The sequence below is a fragment of the Agelaius tricolor genome, unplaced genomic scaffold, assembly GCF_023055355.1.
Source record: "Agelaius tricolor isolate 1412-34295 unplaced genomic scaffold, bAgeTri1.0.p SCAF_78, whole genome shotgun sequence".
NCBI lineage: Eukaryota > Metazoa > Chordata > Aves > Passeriformes > Icteridae > Agelaius > Agelaius tricolor.
Genome location: NW_027269338.1, coordinates 1,057,245 through 1,078,373, shown reverse-complemented (window position 1 = coordinate 1,078,373; position 21,129 = coordinate 1,057,245). Strand labels below are relative to the sequence as shown.

The following is a 21,129-nucleotide window of genomic DNA, read 5'->3' as shown; positions in this document are numbered from 1 at the left end:
CCCATGGTCATTGATTGACCCCCTTGGTCATTGATTGACCCCCGTGGTCACTGCTTGACCCCTGTGGCCATCCCTGACCCCGCAGCGTCACCTGGGGGGTGACAGGGACAGACCCCACCAGGGACCCCCCCCACCCACCCAAAGCGCCCCCAGCCCCACCCGGGCTCACCTGGAGTCTGTGGGTCCGGTGGGTTTGGGTTGGATGGGGGGATCTGGGGGGACACGGGGGTGAGGGGGCTGCGCCCCACAGACCCCACGTGTGCCCCACAGAATCCCTGTGGCCCCATAGACCCCACAGAGACCCCCGTGCACCTCATAGAGCCCCCGTGTGCCCCACAGACCCCGTGTGTGCCCCACAGAATCCCGTGACCCCATAGACCCCTGTGCGACCCACAGAGACCCCCACAGACCCCACAGACCCCATGAGTGCCCCATAGAATCCCCGTGACCCCATAGACCCCACAGCCTTCATGCACACCCCATAGATCCTGTGTGCCCCCCCATAGACCCCATGTGCACCCCATAAAATCCCTGTGACCCCAAAGGACCCCACAGAGACCCCCATGCACCCCATAGACCCCCTGTGTGCCCCATAGAACCCATGTGTGCCCCACAGAATCCCCGTGACCCCATAGACCCCTGTGTGACCCACAGAGACTCCCATAGACCCCACAGACCCCATGAGTGCCCCCCATAAAATCCCTGTGGCCCCACAGACCCCACAGAGACCCCCATGCACCTCATAGAGCCCCCGTGTGCCCCACAGACCCCACGTGTGCCCCACAGAATCCCTGTGACCCCATAAACCCCACAGATCCCCGATCCCCTGTGCACCCCATAGACCCCCAGTGAACCCCACAGAGACCCCCGTGCACCCCATAGATCCCCTGTGCACCCCACAACCCACCCTGTGCCCCACAGATCCCCCGTGTGACCCACAACTACCCAGTGCCCACAGAGACCCCCATGCACCCCATAGATCCCCTGTGCGCCCCATAGAACCCCCATGCACCCCACAACCCGCCCTGTGCCCCACAGAGACCCCTGTGCCCCATAGACCCCAGTGTGCCCCACAACCCGCCCTGCGCCCTATAGATCCCCCATGTGCCCCACATCCCTCCCCGCACCCCATAGAACCCCGCCCACCCCATAGATCCCCTGTGCCCCCCACAGAGACCCCTGTGCCCCATAGGCCCCATGCCCGCCCACAGAGACCCCCACGAACCCCACAGACCCCTGTGCACCCCACAACCTGCTCTGTGCCCCACAGAGACCCCTACGAACCCCATAGACCACAACCTGCTCTGTGCCCCATAGAGCCCACGCCCAACCCACAGACCCCCCCTGTGCCCCATAGATCCCCGGTGAACCCCACAACCTGCCCAGGGCCCCCACAGAGACCGTCACCCACCCCATAGACCCCCGTGCACCCCATAGACCCCTGTGCCCCCCACAACACACCCAGTGCCCCACAGAGACCCCTGGCGGACCCCACAACCCATCCTGCGCCCCATAGACACCCACCCACCCCATAGATCCCCTGTGCACCCCACAACCCACCCTGTGCCCCACAGATCCCCCGTGTGACCCACAACTACCCAGTGCCCCACGGAGACCCCCGCCCACCCCATAGATCCCCTGTGCACCCCACAACCCACCTGTGCCCCAGAGACTCCTGTGCCCCATAGACTCCATAGCCACCCCAAAGACCCCTGTGCGCCCCACAAGCCCCTGTGCACCCCACAGACCCCATAGGCGCCCCATAAACCCCATAGCCGCCCCACAGACCGCATAGGCGCCCCACAGACCCCATAGACCCCCCACAGACCCCATAGACCCCATACCTGCCCCACAGACCCCTGTGCGCCCCACACAGACCCCTGTGCCCCACAGACCCCATAGCCGCCCCACAGACCCCATAGCCGCCCCACAGACCCCTCACGCTCTGCCCGTGCCCCACAGCAGCACCGTGGGCAGCCCCGCGGCCCCACAGATTTTATAGGGCGCTGTGGGGGGGGAGGAGCCGTGGGGAGGGGCCCAGGGGCCGATAAAGGACGGGGAGGGGGCGGCTTCCCCGCCCCCCACGGGGTCTCTGTGGGGCCGGAGGGTCCGAGCCCCCCCTCCCCCCCGTGTCCGCCCTATAGGGGGAGTTGTGGGGCAGAGTAAAGGCTGAGACCCCAAGGGTGGGCTGGGGTCTCATTTGGGGGGGGGGGGGGGGGGTCTCTTATTTAGGGCTCTCTGTGGGGCAGGAACAGGGACAGGTGGGTTCCATTTTAGGGGATTCTATGGGGCAGGGGGCCTCTTATTTAGGGGATTCTGTGGGACACTGGGGTCACTTTTCAGGGAATTCTGTGGGACAGGGAGGGGGGGGGGTCCCTTATAGGGGATTCTATGGGGCAGGGGGGATCCCTTTTTATGGGATTCTATGGGGCAGGGACAGAGCCGTCCCTTATTTAGGGGATTCTATGGGGCAGGGATCGGGGTGCCCCTTTGTATGGGATTCTGTGGGGCAGGAACGGGGGAATCCCTCATTTAGGGGATTCTATGGGGCAGGGGAGTCTCATTTAAGAGATTCTATGGGACAGGAACAGGAGATCCCTTTTTAGGGGATTCTATGGGGCAGGAGGGTCCCTTTTTAGGGGACTCTATGGGGCAGAGGTGTCGCTTTTTAGGGGATTCTATGGGGCAGGGATTGGGGGCTCCCTAATTTATAGGATCCTGTGGGGCAGGGACAGGAAGGTCTCTCATTTAGGGGATTCTATGGGGCAGGGGGGGTTCCCTTATTTAGGGCATTCTATGGGGCAGGAACAGGGACCCTCCCTTTTTAGGGGAATCTATGGGATCAGGACCAGGATCCCTTTTTAGGGGATTCTATGGGGCAGGGGGATCCCTTTGTGGGGGATTCTGTGGGGCAGGAAAAGGAGGGTCCCTTATTTAGGGGATTCTATGGGGCAGGGACAGGTGGGTCACTTTGTAGGGGATTCTGTGGGGCAGGGGGGTCACTTTGTAGGGGATTCTGTGGGATTGGGACCCGGGGTCCCTTTGTAGGGGATTCTATGGGGCAGGAACGGGGGGGTGTCTTATTTAGGAGATTCTATGGGGCAAGGGTTTCCCTTTGTAGGGGATTCTATGGGGCAGGAAAAGGGGGGTCCCTTTTTAGGGGAATCTGTGGAGACAGGGGGATTCCTTTGTAGGGCATTCTATGGGGCAGGGACAGGGTGGTTCTCTTATTTAGGGGATTCTGTGGGGCAGAGATTCCCTTTTTAGGGGATTCTGTGGGGCAGGAAAAGGGGGATCCCTTATTTAGGGGATTCTGTGGGGCAGGGACAGGGAGGTCCCTTTGTAGGGGATTCTGTGGGGCCGAGTGGGACCCCTTTTTAAGGGATTCTATGGGGCAGAGGGGTTTCTTATGTAGGGGATTCTGTGGGGCAGGAACAGTGGCTCCCTTTTGGGGGATTCTGTGGGGGTAGGGACGGGGGGACCCTTTTTAGGGGATTCTATGGGGACAAGTGGTCCCTTTTTAGGGAATTCTATGGGGCAGAGGGATTCTTTTGTAGGGGATTCTGTGGGGCAGGGGGATTCTTTTGTAGGGGATTCTGTGGGGCAGGGGGATTCCTTTGTAGGGGATTCTATGGGGCAGAGGGATTCCTTTGTAGGGGATTCTGTGGGGCAGGGGATTCCTTTGTAGGGGATTCTGTGGGGCAGGGGGATTCCTTTGTAGGGGATTCTGTGGGATCGGAACCCGGGGTCCCCTTTTAGGGGATTCTGTGGGGCAGGGACGGGGGTTTCCCTCATTTAGGGGATTCTATGGGGCACAGACAAGGGGGTCTCTGTATGGGATTCTGTGGGGCAGGGACGGAGGTTCCCTTTTAGGGGATTCTGTGGGGCCGGGTCGGGGTCTCTGGCCAATGTCCCCGCACCGGCGGGCGCTGACAGCCCGTCCCTATCGCGGCTATATCGGGACATGCCGGGGGGGCGGCCCGGGGCCTTATCGGGCCCCTCTGGCGGCGCTGTGGGGCCGCTGTGGGGCCGGGGGGGCTCTGGCAGCCGTGCCCGGACACGGCTCCACTTTGTCACGGCCGCGGCGACAAAGTGTCCCCGAGAGGTGACAAATTCCTGCGGGCGGGGGGGGGACAGCGCCACACTGCGCCCCATAGAGGGGCCTGGCCCCATAGAGACCCTTCCCTGCCCCATAGAGACCTTTCCCTGCCTATAGAGGGGCCTGGCCCCATAGGGACCTCCCCTGCCCCATAGAGACCTTCCTGCCCCATAGAGACCCTTCCCTGCCCCATAAAGACTCCTCTGCCCCATAGAGACCCCCCATGCCCCATAGAGGGGCCTGGCCCCATAGAAACCCTCCCATGTCCCATAGAGACCCCCCTGCCCCATAGAGACCCCCCTACCCCATAGAGACTCCTCCCTGCCCCATAGAGGGGCCTGGCCCCATAGAGACTCCTCTGCCCCATAGAGACTCCCCTGCCCCATAGAGGGGCCTGGCCCAATAGAAACCCTCCCGTGCCCCATAGAGGGGCCTGGTCCCATAGAGACCCTTCCCTGCCCCATAGAGACTCCTCTGCCCCATAGAGACCCCCCCATGCCCCATAGAGGGGCCTGGCCCCATAGAAACCCTCCCATGTCCCATAGAGACCCCCCTGCCCCATAGAGACTCCTCCGTGCCCCACAGAGGAGCCTGGCCCCATAGAGACTCCTCTGCCCCATAGAGACCCTTCCCTGCCCCATAGAGACTCCCCTGCCCCATAGAGACCCCCCCTGCCCCATAGAGGGGGCCTGGCCCCACAGGGACCCCCTGGCACATAGAGACCCCTCCTGCCCCATAGAGACAAATTCCCTGCCCCATAGAGACTCCTCCGTGCCCCATAGAGGAGCCTGGCCCCATAGGGACCGCCCGGGCACATAGAGGGGACTGGCCCCATAGAGACCCCCCCCATGCCCCATAGAGACCCCCCTGCCCCATAGAGACCCTTCCCTGCCCCATAGAGGGAACTGGCCCCATAGAGACCTCCCCTGCCCCATAGAGGAGCCTGGCCCCATAGAGACCCCCCTGCCCCATAGGGACCCCCCCGGGACTCCTGTGTGTGACCCCCCCGCCCCTGCACAGGGGCGATGGTGGAAGGTGGAGAACAGCGCTGGGTGCGAGCGGGTGGAGGGACAGAGGGACAGACAGAGGGACAGACAGAGGGACGGACAGAGGGACAGACAGAGGGACACTGGGGGGGACAGAGAGAGGGACGGACAGAGGGACACTGGGGGGGTCACTGCGGCCGTACTGGGGGGGTCACGGCGCTTTTCCTTTCGCTTTTGGCCGCGCTTTTCCTTTCAGTTCTGGAGGCGCCAGCGGAGCCGCGGATCCACACCGAGGTCACCGGGGGGGGGGTCCCGGGGGGGCGCTCGGGGGGTGTCCCCTCCCCTGTCCCCTCCTGTGTCCCCTCCCCTGTCACCCCCTGCCCCGGGGGGGGGCTCAGGTGACACGGGCTGCGAGCTGGGGGGGACAGAGGGGACAGAGGGGACAGAGGGGACAGGGGGGACAGGGGGGACAGGGGGGGACAGGGGGGGACAGGGGGGACACGGACCGAGGTCTGGGGGTCTGGGGGTCCAGGACAGAGGGGGGGACACAGACCCGACCCCGACCCCCCCCAACGTGAGTCCGTTTGCTCCGGTGGCGGGAAAAGGAAGTGAAGGGGACAGGGGAGGGGACAGGGGAGGGGACAAGGGGCAGCTCGGGGCAGCCCCGGCCGCGTCACCTGGGCAGGTGAGGGGGGGTGCGGGGCGGCGCAGGTGCCACCAGAGCCCCTTGGGGCTGCCGGGAGAACCGGTCCGGCCACACCTGCGGCCAGGTGACCCCGCGGCCGGCGGATGTTTGGGTTTGTCACCTGACGCTGAGCCACCAGCGTGGGGACACCGGTGGCAGCGGCGAGAGGCGGCCCCGGTGGCGGCCCCGGTGGTGGCCCCGGTGTGGCCCCGGTGTGGCCCCGGTGGTGGCCTCGGTGTGGCCCCCATGGCGGCGTGCGGAGGTGAGGGGGTGGCAGGGAGGTGGCGGCGACAAGTGGCACTGGGAGGGGACCGGGAACGGGGAAATGGGAACGGGGGAAATGGGGAATGGGAACGGAGAATTGGGAATTGGGAATTGGGAGATGGGAATGGGGAATGAGGAATTGGGAATTGGGAATTGGGGAACGGGGAAATAGGAAATGGGAGCTGGGAATTGGGAAATGGGAACTGGGAATTGGGGAACGGGGAAATGGGAATTGGGAACTGGAACTGGGAACTGGGACGGGCTCGGAGCTGGCACGGGTGGCCCGGGTCCTGCCCAGCCCTCGGGCTACCCCGGCTTGGTGCCACTTGCGGTGTCACTTGTGGTGTCACTTGTGGTGTCACTTGTGGTGTCACTTGTCCCCCCCAGGCACAGCAAGGGACAGGGCAGGGAGGGCTTGGTGGCCACACCCGAGAGAAGGCAGCACCGCGGGGACAATGGGGGGTGACACTGGGACAGGACCGTGGGGACATGGGGACACTGGCACTGACCCCTTGGGTGGGCACTGGGGACACTGGGGACCGCTCTGGGTGGGCACTGGGCACACTGGGGACACTGGGACCCCTCTGGGTGGACATTGGGGACACTGGGACCTCTCTGGGTGGACACTGGGACCCCTCTGGGTGGATACTGGGGACACTGGGGCACTGGGACCTCTCTGGGTGGACATTGGGGACACTGGGACCTCTCTGGATGGACACTGGGACCTCTCTGGGTGGACACTGGGGACACTGGGACCCCTCTGGGTGGACACTGGGGACCGTCCCCACAGGCTCAGGTGACACAGATTCGGCCCCGTGGGTGTCAGGGCTGTCCCCGTGCCACACCTGGCCCGTGTCACCTGTGGCACTGCCAGCCCTGCCACCCACGGCACCCAGGGGACAAGGGACAAACCAGGGCTGGGGGGGGAACCCCTCAGGGGTGTCCCAGTGCTCCCAGTAGGCCCAGTGCCCTCATCTCCAGTAATCCCAGTGCCCTCAGTGTTCCCAGTGCCCCCAGTGCCCCCAGTGCCCCCAGTATGGCCATCATCCCCAGTGTCCCCAGTGCTCCCAGTGGCTCCAATGTCCCCCACCATTCCCAGTATCCCCCAGTGCTCCCAGTGTCCCCAGTGCTCCCAGTATTCCCAGTGCTCCCAGTATCCCCAGTGTCCCCAGTAATTCCAGTATTCCCAGTGTCCCCAGTGTCCCCAGTGTCCCCATCACTCCCAGTGGCTCCAATGTCCCCCAGCATTCCCAGTGACCCCAGTATCCCCAGTGTCCGATTTTCCCCAGTAATCCCAGTATGGCCAGCATCCCCAGTGTCCCCAGTATTCCCAGTATCCCCCAGTGTTTGATTTTCCCCAGTATTCCCAGTGTCCCCAGTGTTCCCAGTAATCCCAGTGTCCCCAGTATCCCCCAGTGTCCCCAGCATTCCCAGTGTCCCCAGTGTTCCCAGTAATCCCAGTGTCTCCAGTATCCCCAGTATCCCCAGTAATTCCAGTATTCCCAGTGTCCCCAGTAATTCCAGTGTCCCCAGTATCCCCAGTAATTCCAGTATTCCCAGTGTCCCCAGTGTCCCCAGTGCTCCCAGTGCCCCCAGCATTCCCAGTAACCTCGATGCCCCCAGTGTTCCCCAATTCCAGTATTCCCAGTGTCTTCAGCATCCCCAGTGTCCCCAGTGTCCCACTACTCCCAGTATTCCGTGTCCCCAGCATTCCCAGTGTCCCCCAGTATCCCCAGTAGTTCCAGTATTCCCAGTATCCCCAGTGTCCCCAGCATTCCCAGTGCCCCCAGTATCCCCCAGTGTCCCCAGCATTCCCAGTAACCTCAGTGCCCCCAGTGTTCCCCACTTCCAGCATTCCCAGTGTCCCCAGTATCCCCAGTGCCCTCAGCATTCCCAGTGCCCCCAGTGTCCCGCTGCTCCCAGTATTCCCAGTGTCCCCAGTGCTCCCAGTGCCCTCAGCATCCCCAGTGTCCCCAGTGTCCCGCTGCTCCCAGTGTCCCCAGTATCCCCAGTGTCCCCAGCATTCCCAGTGTCCCCAGTATCCCCAGTAATTCCAGTTCTCCCAGTATCCCCAGTGCCCTCAGCATCCCCAGTGTCCCCAGTGTCCCCAGTGTCCCACTGCTCCCAGTATTCCCAGTATGCCCCAGTGCCCCCAGCATTCCCAGTGCCCCCAGTATCTGGCTCCATCCCATACTGGGGTTGGGCAGCTGCAGAGTCAGCAGGATCTGGGAAGAACTGGGGCAGGAGTCACGCAGGTGTCACCTGCTCAGGTGAGGTGTCATTGACCCAGGTGAGGTGTCACTGGCCCAGGTGAGGTGTCACCTGCTCAGGTGAGGTGTCACTGGCCCAGGTGAGGTCTCATTGGTCCAGGTGAGGTCTCATTGGCCCAGGTGAGCTGTCACCTGCTCAGGTGAGGTGTCAGTGGCCCAGGTGAGGTGTCAGTGGCTGCGTGCCGTGTCCAGCCCTGGTGGCTCAGAGTTGCCGGGAACCTGTCGGACCAGCCCGGCCGGACAGGACTCACCTGGACAAGGGGAGGGGCCAGGACTCACCTGGACAAGGGGAGGGGCGGGGCCTCACCTGGCCGGGCTCATCCACCGGGATTCACCTGGACAGGATCAGGGGCCAGGACTCACCTGGACAAGGGGAGGGGTCAGGACTCACCTGGGCAAGGGGAGGGGCCGAGACTCACCTGGACAGGATCAGAGGCCGGGACTCACCTGGCCGGGCTCAGGGTTTGGGCCTCACCTGTCCTGTCTCACCGGGGGTCCCGGTGCCTGCAGACCCCCCCCAAACCGGGGGGACAGGTGAGGTGGCGGCTGCGGGGGTGGGGCTGGGGGTGCAGGTGGGACCGGGGTTGTCCCCTCCCGGCTGCGCCCACCTGAGTTTCCCACGGGAATTGGGGTTTGGGATTTTTTGGGGGGGGGTCCGGGGACGTTCCCACGGTGGTGGCCGGCATGGGGAGGGGTCAGACTCCGGCCACAGGAGTTTCCCACACTGACCAGGACTCCCGGAGAGGGGATGTTGGGTCACACCTGTTTTTTCCCACGGTGGCACGCGGGTCACAGAGCGTCCTGCCCCACCTGGTGACAGGGACACGCGCAGGCCCCCTCGCCCTCACCGAGACCCCTCCCCACAGCTTGCGCCAACTGCGCCCGAGCCTCCGAACAGCTCCGGGAGCGCCCCCAGGACCCCCCAATGGCGTGGCCGCCTCTGTCCACTCTGCCGGACACCCCGTTCCCCAGCTGGACGCTGGCCGTGCTGGCCGGAGTGGCCGAGGGGCTGCTGAGCCCCGCGTACTGGGCGCTGGACCGGCTGCTGGCGCTGCTGGTGCCCACCACGGCGCAGCGGCGCGCGCTGGCGGCGCCGCCGGGCCGGGCTCTGCCTGGCCGTGGGTGCGCGGGCGCTGGCGGCGCCGCTGCTGCTGCTGGCGCTGCTGCTGGCGCTGCTGCCGGCGCTGCCGGGGCTGTTGCTGTGGCTGCCGGTGCAGGCCAAGCGCCGGCCCTTCGTCCACCAGCACGCGGCCGCTGCGGCCGCGGCCGAGCCCTGGGACGCCCGGCGAGCCCGCGGCTTCACCTTCCTGACGGCCAACGTGTGCCTGCTGCCCAGCGGGCTGGCGCGCTTCAGCAACCTGGGCGACACGCGGCGGAGGGCGGCGCTCATCGGGCGGATCCTGGCGGCCGGAGCGCCCGCGGAAGCTTCCGGACACCGGCGCGGGCTGCTGGAGCCACGGAGGGGCCGGGGCTACGGGGGGCACCGCGGCGCGAGGGGGGCACCCGGGCGGAGATGCCGGGCGGGGGGCGTGGAGGGCGGCGACAGCGGATGGCGCGATGGAATGGCCGGAGATGCCGATGGCCAACCCAACATCCATGGCCAACCCAACACCGATGGCCAACCCAACACCGATGGCCAACCCAACACTGATGGCCAGCCCAACTCCAATGACCAACCCACCAATGACCAACTCAACATGGATGACCAACCCACCGATGACCAACCCAACTCCAATGACCAACTCAACATGGATGACCAACCCAACGCTGATGGCCAACCCAGCACCGATGACCAAGTCATGGCCAACCGTTGACTCGGTGCCAGCGCCGGAGTTGCCGCTGACCAACCCAAGCCCGGGAGCTGCTCCATGCCCAGCGTCCGGCCCGGGGCCAGAGCGGCCGATCCCGCTGGCGGACCCGATGCCCGCGGTGCTGAGCGCCCGCGTCCCGCCGGACACCGACTTCGTGTGCCTGCAGGAGGTGTTCGACGGCGCCGCGGCCGCCGCCCTGCGCCGGCAGCTCGGCCGCCGCTTCCCGCACGTGCTGTGGGGCGTGGGCCCGGGGGGGCTGCGCTGCGGCCGGCTGCGGGGCCCTGGGCAGCGGGCTGCTCCTGGGCAGCCGCTTCCCGCTGCTGGCCGCCCGCTTCCAGCCCTTCCCCAACGCCGCCCGCGAGGACGCGCTGGCCAACAAGGGGCTGCTGGTGGCGCAGGTGAGGGGGTGACGCCTGAGGGGTGCCGGGGGTGACACGGGGCTGAGGTGACGTGTGGCTGGTGTCCCCTGCAGGTGCTGTTGGGGACGGAGCAAGGCCGGCGTGTCGTGGGGTACCTGGGCTGCACCCACCTGCAGGCGCCCGCAGGTGAGTGGGGGACACGGTGACAGCGTGGGGGGACACTGGGGGTGACACCGGGGGGGCCTCGAGGTGTCCTTGTCCTGCTGTGTCCGTGTGTTTGTGTCCCACCAAATCCGTGTGTCCACCTGTCCGTGTGTCCCCATGTCCCCAAGTATCCCTGCGTCCGTGTGTCCCCCTGTCCCCATGTCCCCATGTCCCCCAATGTCCATATACACCTGTGTGTCCCTGTGTCCCCATGTCCCTGTGTCCCCATTCCTGTGTCTGTACGTATCCCCCTGTCCCCATGTCCTTGTGTCTGTGTTCATGTGTCCCCATGTCCCTCTGTCCCCATGTCCTTGCGTCCGTGTTCCCTTGCGCCCGTGTGTCTGCGTCCCCCTGTCCCCAATGTCCCTGCGTCTGTCCCTCTGTGTCCCCATGTCCCCCAATGTCCATATACACCTGTGTGTCCCTGTGTCCCCATCACTGTGTCTGTCCCCATGTCCCCATGTCCCCATGTCCCTGTCCCCATGTCCATGTCCCAATTGTCCCCATTGTCCCCATGTCCCCCTGTCCCAGCCGATGCCACCATCCGTGACCAGCAGCTGTCCCTGTGTCTGTCCCTGTCCCCATGATGTCCCCATGATGTCCCCATGATGTCCCCATTGTCCCCATGTCCCAGCCGATGCCACCATCCGTGACCAGCAGCTGTCCCTGGTGCTCCGGTGGCTCTGGGAGTTCCGGCAGGAGCAGGACCGGCGTGGGGACCTGGTGGCCTTCGATGTCCTCTGCGGGGACCTCAACTTCGACAACTGCTCCCGCGGTGGGGACAGGGGACACGGAGGGACATGGCGGGGGGACAGGAGGGGACAGAGGGGTGGGAAACAAGGGACACAGGAGAGGGACAGGGGACACGGGGGGACCTGGGGGGAAGAGGTGTGGGACACGAGGGGACATGGGCAGAGGACAGAGGGACATGGGGGACATGGGGGACAGAGGTGTGGGACACGAAGGAACACGGGCAGGGGATAGAGGGACATTGGGGGACACTGGGGGACACAGGAGGAGACAGGGGTGTGGGACACTAAGGGACACACGAGAGGGACAGGGGACACGGGGGACAGAAGTGTGGGACACCAAGGGACACACGCAGGGGGACAAAGGGACACGGGACAGGGACAGGGGACATGGGGGGGGACACAAGGGAACACAGGAGGGGACAGAAGTGTGGGACACAAAGGGACACAGGACGGGGACAGAGGGACACGAAGGGACACGGGAGGCAGACAGGGGACACAGGGCTAGACAGGAGGGGGACACGGGGGTGACAGCAGCGCCGTGTCCCCGGCAGGTGACGCCCAGAACCGGCAGCACCGCCTGTTCAAGGAGTTCTGGGACCCCGCGTGCTGCGACTCGGGCCAGGAGCAGCCCTGGGCCATCGGTGGGGACACCGCTGTCACCTCCCCGGGGAGCCCAGTGTCACCTCTGCCCAGGGACCCCATGGTTACCCGGGCCTGGGGAGCCCACTGTCCCCTCCCTGTCCCTTCCTGTCCCCTCCTGTCCCCTGGGGTCCCATTCATGTCCCTCCTGTCCCCTCCTGTCCCCTCCCCATGTCCGGGGTCCCGTTCGTGTCCCTGTCCCCTCTCTGTCCCTTCCTGTCCCCTGGGGTCCCATTCATGTCCCTGTCCCCTCTCTGTCCCTTCCTGTCCCCTCCCTGTGTCCAGAGTCCCGCTCATGTCTCTGTCCCCTCCCTGTCCCCTCCTGTCCCCTCCCTGTGTCCGGGGTCCCGCTCATGTCTCTGTCCCCTCCTGTCCCCTCCTGTCCCCTCCCTGTGTCCGGGGTCCCGCTCATGTCTCTGTCCCCTCCTGTCCCCTCCTGTCCCCTCCTGTCCCCAGGGACGCTGCTCAATTACCTCAAGATCTACGAGGAGCCCGTGTCCACCCCTGAGGAGATGAGGAGGTGACAATGGGGACATTGGGGACATGGGGGGGAGGGGAGGGTCCTCCGTGCCTGTGTCACCGTGTCCCCTCTGCCCTCGTGTCCCCATGTCCCCCTGTCCTGCTCTGTTCCCATGTCCCCATGTCCCTTGTCACTGTGTCCCTGTGTCCCCGTGTCCCTGTGTCCCCATCCCTGTGTACCTGTCACTCTGTCCCCGTGTCCCACTGTGTCCCCATGTCCCCCCTGTCCCCATGTCCCTCGTCACTCTGTCCCCATGTCCTTGTGTCCCACTGTGTCCCCATGTCTGTCCCCGTGTCCCCATGTCCCACTGTGTCCCCATGTCCCACTGTGTCCCCATGTCCCCATGTCCCCGTGTCCCACTGTGTCCCCATGTCTCTGTGTCACGCTGTCCCCATGTCCCCCGTGTCCCACTGTGTCCCCATGTCCCCCTGTCCCCATGTCTGTCCCACTGTGTCCCCGTGTCCCACTGTGTCCCCATGTCCCCACGTCCCTGTGTCCCCGTGTCCCCATGTCCCACTGTGTCCCCATGTCCCACTGTGTCCCCGTGTCCCCTCAGGACGCTGTCCCAGCCGTGGGGACGCGAGCGGTTCCTGGCGGGTCCCATCCTGTCCTGCGGGGCCCTGGACCCGATGGCCCCGCGGCCGTGGCAGGGCCGGAGAGTGGACAGAGCGCTGCTGAGGAGGGACCCCACGCTGACCACTGTGAGTGACCGCTGGGAACCCCCAATGACCCCTCAGTGACCCCCCAGTGACCCCCCAGTGACCCCTGGGACCCTGCACTGACCACTGTGAGTGACCGCTGGGAACGCCAGTGACCCCTCAGTGACCCCTCAGTGACCCCCCAGTGACCCCTCAGTGACCACTGGGAACCCCAGTGACCCCTCAGTGACCCCTCAGTGACCCCCTCAGTGACCACCCCCAGTGACCGCTGGGAACCCCAGTGACCCCTCAGTGACCCCTCAGTGACCCCTCAGTGACCCCCCCAGTGACCCCTGCGACCCCAGTGACCCCTGGGATCCTGCACTGACCACTGTGAATGACCACTGGGAACCCCCAGTGACCCCTCAGTGACCACCCAGTGACCCCGGTGTCCCCTGGTGTCCCCGTGACCCCGCCCTGACCCCGCTGTCCCCACAGGAGGTCATCGGGTACTCGGTCATCACCGAGCTGGCCACAATGTCTGACCACCTGCCCGTGGCCCTGCGGCTGCGCCTGGGGCCCGCTGACCTCTGACCCCGGCACGGACACGGCAATGGACACCGGGATGGACACTGGGATGGACACAGGACTGGACAGGGGGAGGGACTTGGGGATGGACACCGGGGTGGACATGGGACTGGACACGGAACTAGACAACAGGATGGACACTGGGATGGACACGAGGATGGACATGGGGATGGACACTGGGACGGACACTGGGATGGACACGGGGATGGACACCGGGGTGGACATGGGACTGGACACGGGACTAGACAACAGGATGGACACTGGGATGGACACTGGGATGGACACGGGGATGGACACAGGGATGGACACAGGGATGGACATGGGGATGGACACTGGGATGGACACTGGGATGGACACGGGACTGGACACGGGACTGGACAACAGGATGGACATGGGGATGGACACAGGGCTGGACACAGGGATGGACACAGGGCTGGACACAGGGATGGACATGGGGATGGACACGGGGATGGACACAGGGCTGGACACAGGGCTGGACATAGGGCTGGACTCGGGGCTGGACACAGGGCTGGATGCAGCTTGGACTTTAGAGTGGCCATGGCCACACTCTGGACATGGGGCTGGACATGGGGCTGGACATGGGGATGGACACGGGGATGGACACAGGGCTGGACACAGGGATGGACACAGGGATGGACATGGGGATGGACATGGGGATGGACACAGCACCGGTCACAGCTCTGAACCTGATGTGACCCCAGTGTGATCGTGGCTCCAGCCACAGCCCTGACCACAGCTCTGGACACAGCACTGGACACAGCTCCGGCCACAGCAGTGGTCACTGCACTGGACACAGCTCTGGACACAGCAGTGGTCACTGCACTGGACACAGCATTGGTCACTGCACTGGACACAGCAGTGGTCACTGCACTGGACACAGCTCTGGACGCAGCACTGGCCACAGCCCTGGTCAGTACACTCGTCACTGCACTGGACACAGCAGCGGTCACTGCACTGGACACAGCTCTGGTCACTGCACTGGACACAGCACTGGTCACTGCACTGGCCACAGCAGCGGTCACTGCACTGGACACAGCTCTGGTCACTGCACTGTGGACACAGCACTGGACACAGCACTGGACACAGCACTGGTCACTGCACTGGCCACAGGAGCGGTCACTGCAGGGGTGGGATCAGTACAGCATTGATCCCATATTGGTGCAGGATCAGTGCAGCATTGATCCGGTATTGATCCAGCATTGATCCAGCATTGATTGGGCATCTGTCCATGATGGACCCAGCATTGATCCAGTATTGGGGAAGTATTGATCTGACATTGATCCGGTATTGGGGCAGGATCCACCTGCTATTGATCTGACATTGATCCGGTATTGGAGCAGGATCCGCCTGGTATTGATCTGACATTGATTGGGAATCAGACCATGATGGACCCAGCATTGATCCAGTATTGAGGCAGTATTGATCTGACATTGATCCAGCTTTGATTGGGAATCAGTCCATGATGGGCCCAGCATTGATCTGGTATTGGGCAGGATCAGCCTGCTATTGATCTGACATTGATCAGGTATCAGTGCAGGGTGGATATAGCATTGATCCGGTATTGGGGCAGGATTGGTGCAGTATTGATCTGACATTGATTGGGAATCAGACCATGATGGACCCAGCATTGATCTGGTATTGGGGCAGTATTGATCTGACATTGATCTGACATTGATCTGATATTGATCTGATATTGATCAGGAATCAGTCCATGATGGACCCAGCATTGATCTGGTATTGGGGCAGTATTGATCTGACATTGATCGGGAATCAGTCCATGATTGACCCAGCATTGATCTGGTATTGGGGCAGTATTGATCTGACATTGATCGGGAATCAGTCCATGATTGACCCAGCATTGATCTGGTATTGGGGCAGTATTGATCTGACATTGATCGGGAATCAGTCCATGATTGACCCAGCATTGATCTGGTATTGGGGCAGTATTGATCTGATATTGATCTGACATTGATCTGACATTGATCAGGAATCAGTCCATGATTGACCCAGCATTGATCTGGTATTGGGGCAGTATTGATCTGATATTGATCTGACATTGATCTGACATTGATCAGGAATCAGTCCATGATTGACCCAGCATTGATCCGGTATTGCAGCAGTGTTGATCTCCTATTGATCTGACATTGATCGGGAATCAGTCCATGATTGACCCAGCATTGATCTGTTATTGGAGCAGTATTGATCCGACATTGATCTGACATTGATTGGGAATCAGTCCATGATGGACCCAGCATTGATCCAGTATTGGGGCAGTATTGATCTCCTATTGATCTGACATTGATCAGGAATCATTGCAGCATAGATTGGGCATTAATCTGGCATGGATCCAGCATTGATCTGTATTGATCCGGCATTGATTGGGCACTGCTCTGGCATCAGCCAGGCTTTGCCCTGGTGCTCTGGTGCCGGGATGAAGCTCATGAAGGAATTTTGGAAAAAATGAGTCGAGTTTGGGCATTGATTGTGCAGGGAATGGGGAATGGGGAATGGGAATGGGGAATGGGGAATGGGAATGGGGAATGGGAATGGGGAATGGGAATGGGGAATGGGAATGGGAATGGGAATGGGAATGGGGAATGGGGAATGGGGAATGGGAATGGGGAATGGGGAATGGAAATGGGAATGGGAATGGGGAATGGGAATGGGGAATGGGAATGGGGAATGGGGAATGGGAATGGGAATGGGGAATGGGGAATGGGAACAGCCCCAGGAGAGAGAGCTGGGATTGGGAATGGGGGATTGGGATTGGGGGATTTGGGGATTGGGGGATTTGGGATTGGGAGCAGCCCAGGAGAGAGTGAGGGTCAGGCAGAGGGGGCTGGGTCGGGGGCTGGGCTGGGGGATTGGGTGCGGGGGGAGCTGGGATCGGGGGATGGGGGCACAGGGGCCCCGCTCCAGCCTCACCCCAGAGCCGGGGACGAACCCTCCTGCAGCGGCACCCGGCACTGAGCCGGCATTGCATCAGTATTGATCCGGCATTGATCCGGGATCGATCCGGCATTGGATCAGTATTGGATCAGTATTGATCCGGCATTGATCCTGCATTGGATGAGTTTCGATCCGGTATTGGATCAGTATTGATCCGGCATTGATCCGGCAGTGGATCAGTATCGATCTGACATTGATCCAGCATGGATCCAGTATTGATCTAGAATTGATCTGGCATTGATCCATCATTGATCCAGCACTGATCCAGTATTGATCCAGTATTGATCTAGAATTGATCCATCATTGATCCAGCCTCTCTCTGGTGGGGCTGGCACAGCCCCCATGGCACAGGGGGGTTCCCCCTCCCCACCATTCCCAGAGTTTGGGGTCGGGGGGTGTCCCCTGCCCCCCTGGATCTGTGGGGCAGAGCTCGGGGGGGCTCTGTGGGGCTGGGGGGGGTCCCTGTCCCCCCCCAAGACACCAGGCAGGAGTTGGGGGGCACAAGAAGCTTTATTGGAGGCTGGGGGGAACCGGGGGGAGACCCCCAAAGGGGGGAGCTGGGCCCCCCATGGAGGGGCTGAGCTGGGGAGGGGGGGCTGCCCTATAGATTGTGAGTATCTAGGGGGCCTGCCCCATAGAGGGGTCAGGGGGCTGCCCCACAGTGGAGTTAGGGGGCTGCCCTATAGATTGTGAGTATCTAGGGGGGCTGCCCCATAGCAGGGTCAGGGGGCTGCCCCATAGTGGAATTATGGGGTCTGCCCTATAGCGGGGTCAGGGGCTGCCCCATAGTGGAGTTAGGGGTCTGCCCTATAGATTGTGAGTATCTAGGGGGGCTGCCCCATAGCAGGGTCAGGGGCTGCCCCATAGCAGGGTCAGGGGGCTGCCCCATAGTGGAGTTAGGGGTCTGCCCTATAGATTGTGAGTATCTAGGGGGGCTGCCCCATAGCGGGGTCAGGGGCCTGCCCCATAGTGGAGTTATGGAGGTGCCCTATGGACTGTATCTAAAGGGGGGGCTGCCCCATAGCAGAGCCAGGGGCTGCCCCATAGCAGGGTTAAGGGGCTGCCCCATAGCAGGTGCATATCTAGGGGGGGTGCCCCATAGCAGGGTCAGGAGCTCCCCATAGCAAGGTATGGGGGCTGCCCCATAGTGGAGTTAGGGGGCTGCCCTATGGACTGTGCGTATCTAGGGGGGGCTGCCCCATAGGAGAATTTGGGACGGGGTGCCCTATAGGGGGGTCAGAGGGCTGCCCCATAGGCTGTGCGTACCTAGCAATGGGGGGCTGCCCCATAGAGGGGGTGCATAGCTGGAAGGGGTGGGGGGCTGCCCCATAGCAGGGTTTGGGGCTGCCCCATAGCGGAGTTAGAGGGGTGCCCTGTAGGCTGTGCGTACCTAGCAATGGGGGGCTGCCCCATAGACTGTGCATAGCTGGAGTGGGTGAGGGGCTGCCCCATAGCAGGGTCAGGGCCGCCCCATAGCAGGTGCATAGATGGGATGGGGGCTGCCCCATAGCTGGAGTCAGTGGGGTGCCCTATGGACTGTGTGTATCTAGGGGGGGGCTGCCCCATAGCAGGGTTTGGGAGGGGTTCCCTATAGAGGGGATGGGGGGCTGCCCTATAGACGGTGCATCTCCAGCAATGGGGGGCTGCCCCATAGAGGGCTCAGGGGGCTGCCCCATAGCAGGTGCATAGATAGGATGGGGGACTGCCCCATAGTGGAGTTAGGGGTCTGCCCTATAGACTGTGCGTATCTAGGGAGGGCTGCCCCATAGCAGGGTGAGGGGCTGCCCATGGGGGGGTACATAGATGGGATGGGAGCTGCCCCATAGCTGGAGTGGGTGAGGGGCTGCCCTATGGATTGTGCGTATCTAGGGGGGGCTGGCTGCCCCATAGCAGGGTTGCGCAGGGGCTGCCCTATAGATGGGTTGGGGGGCTGCCCCATGGCAGGGTCAGGGGCTGCCCCATAGCAGGGTCAGGAGCTGCCCTATAGCAGGGTTAATGGGCTGCCCCATAGCAGGGTTTGGGGCTGCCCCATAGCAGGTGCATACATAGGATGGGGGCTGCCCCATAGTGGAGTTAGGGGTCTGCCCTATAGACTGTGCATATCTAGGGGGGGCTGCCCCATAGCAGGGTCAGGGGCTGCCCCATAGCAGGATTTGGCAGAGGCTGCCCCATAGTAGGGTGGGGGGCTGCCCTATAGAGGGGTTGGGGGGCTGCCCCATAGCAGGGTCAGGGGGCTGCCCTATGGACTGTGCGTATCTAGCAATGGGGGGCTGCCCCATAGGCTATGCATAGCTGGAATGGGTGGGGGGCTGCCCCATAGCAGGGTTTGGGGGGGGCTGCCCTATAGAGGGGTCAGGGGCTGCCCCATAGCAGGAGTGGGTGGGGGGCTGCCCTATAGAGCGCTTGGGGGCTGCCCTATAGATTGTGCGTATCTAGAGGAGGGGCTGCCCCATAGCAGGGTCAGGAGCTGCCCCACAGCAGAGTTTGGGGCTGCCCTATAGCTGCTTATGGGGCGGCCCCATAGTGGGTTTGGGGCCACCCCACAGCGGATTTGGAGTCACACAGCAGGGATTTGGGGCTGCCCCATAGCTGTTTTGGGGTCACCCAGCGGGGTTTGGGGTGCCCCATAGCTGCTTTGGGGTCACACAGGTGGTTTTGGGGCCTCCCCATAGCAGATTTGGGGCCGCCCCATAACCGTTTTGGGGTCATACAGTGGGTTTGGGGTCACACCAGTAGGGTTTTGGGCAGCCCCATAGCAGGTTATGGGGCCGCCTCATAGCGGATTTGGGGTGCCCCATAACTGTTTTGGGGGTCACACAGCCAGTGTGGGGCTGCCCCACAGCAGGTTTGGGGTCAAACAGTGGGGTTTGGGGTCACATAGCCAGTGTGGGGCTGCCCCATAGCTGTTTTTGGGGCTGCCCCACAGCTATTTTGGGGTCACACAGTGGGGTTTGGGGTCACACAGTGGATTTGGGGCCGCCCCATAGCGGATTTGGGGCTGCCCCATAACCGTTTTGGGGTCACACAACAGGTTATGGGGTGCCCCATAACCGTTTTGGGGTCACACAGCAGGTTATGGGGTACCCCACAGGAGGTTATGGGGTGCCCCATAGCCATTTTGGGGTCACACCGGTTATGGCATGCCCCATAGCCATTTTGGGGTCACACAGCAGGTTATGGGGTGCCCCATAACTATTTTGGGGTCACACAGGAGGTTATGGGGTGCCCCATAGCAGATTATGGGGTGCCCCACAGGAGGTTATGGGGTGCCCCACAGCCATTTTGGGGTCACACAGGTTATGGGGCGCCCCATAACTATTTTGGGGTCACACAGGAGGTTATGGGGTGCCCCATAGCAGATTATGGGGTGCCCCACAGCCATTTTGGGGTCACACAGGTTTTGGGGTGCCCCACAGGAGGTTATGGGGCGCCCCATAACCGTTTTGGGGTCTCTCACACGGCCTCCTGCGCCTGCCGGAACTCGAAGACGCTGCCGCGCTCCAGGAAGGTTTGTGGGGTCGGGGGGTTTGGGGCATTTTGGGCATTTTGGGGGTTTTGGGGGGCCCAGAGGTCCTGGGGGTCCGGGGGGTCCTGGGGGGCGCCCCCAGCCCCGTCCTCAGGGGGGCCGTACCCGCCCCCACCCGGGGTCAGCAGGCGGAAAACGTCCTGTGGGGAGAGAGGGGTTTGGGGTCAGGGGCATTTGGGGTCTGGGGTTTGGGGGGTTTGGGATTTGGGGTCAGGGGGATTTGGGGTTTGGGGTTTGGGATTTGGGGGATTTGGGATCAGGGGGATTTGGGGTTTGTGGGGTTTTGGGGTTTTGGGTTTGGAGGGTTTGGGGTTTGGGATTTGGGGTTTGGGGTCAGGGGGATTTGGGGTTTGGGGGGTTTGGGGTTTGGGGTTTGGGGGATTTGGGGTTTGGGGGGTTTGGCGGATTTGGGGTTTGGGGGGTTTGGGGGATTTGGGGTTTGTGGGGATTTGGGGTCAGGGTTTGGGGTCAGGGGTTTGGGGTTTTTGGAGTGATTTTGGGGCAGTTTTTGGGGCAGGTTTGGGGCAGTTTTTGGGGCTATTTTGGGGGTTTTTGGCTCACCCCAGGCTCCACGCACACCGAGCTCTTGCCCCCCAGGGTGACGGGGTTTGGGCTGATTTTGGGGCAGTTTTGGGGCAGGTTTGGGGCAGGTTTTGGGGCAGTTTTAGTGCGGTTTTTGGGGCAGTTTTGGGGCAGTTTTTGGGGCAGTTTTGGGGCAGTTTTTGTGCAGGTTTTGGGGCAGGTTTGGGGCAGTTTTTGGGGCTATTTTGGGGGTTTTTGGCTCACCCCAGGCTCCACGCACACCGAGCTCTTGCCCC

The 21,129-nt window shown here is 62.7% G+C and overlaps 2 protein-coding genes across 2 annotated transcripts in view; one reads left to right on the top strand and one right to left on the bottom strand.

The window, feature by feature from the left end:
- Positions 1-9,121: 9,121 nt before the first annotated feature.
- LOC139585426 (sphingomyelin phosphodiesterase 5-like) lies at positions 9,122-16,286 on the top strand (the record flags this gene model as incomplete). Its single annotated transcript, XM_071418180.1, is given in 10 exon segments — positions 9,122-9,382; positions 9,384-9,784; positions 9,786-10,392; positions 10,394-10,513; positions 10,588-10,660; positions 11,313-11,453; positions 11,982-12,071; positions 12,526-12,589; positions 13,146-13,290; positions 13,726-16,286. Coding segments are annotated over 10 exon segments (1,998 nt in total), but the record flags the coding sequence as incomplete, so codon positions are not given.
- A 990-nt stretch (positions 16,287-17,276) lies between these two features.
- OPLAH (5-oxoprolinase, ATP-hydrolysing) overlaps positions 17,277-21,129 on the bottom strand; it is a 45,927-nt gene continuing 42,074 nt past the window's right edge. The window contains exon 26 of the mRNA XM_071418225.1: positions 17,277-20,451. Coding sequence (XP_071274326.1) covers positions 20,239-20,451 — 213 coding nt within the window. The 3' untranslated portion in view covers positions 17,277-20,238. The remainder of the gene's footprint in view (positions 20,452-21,129) is intronic.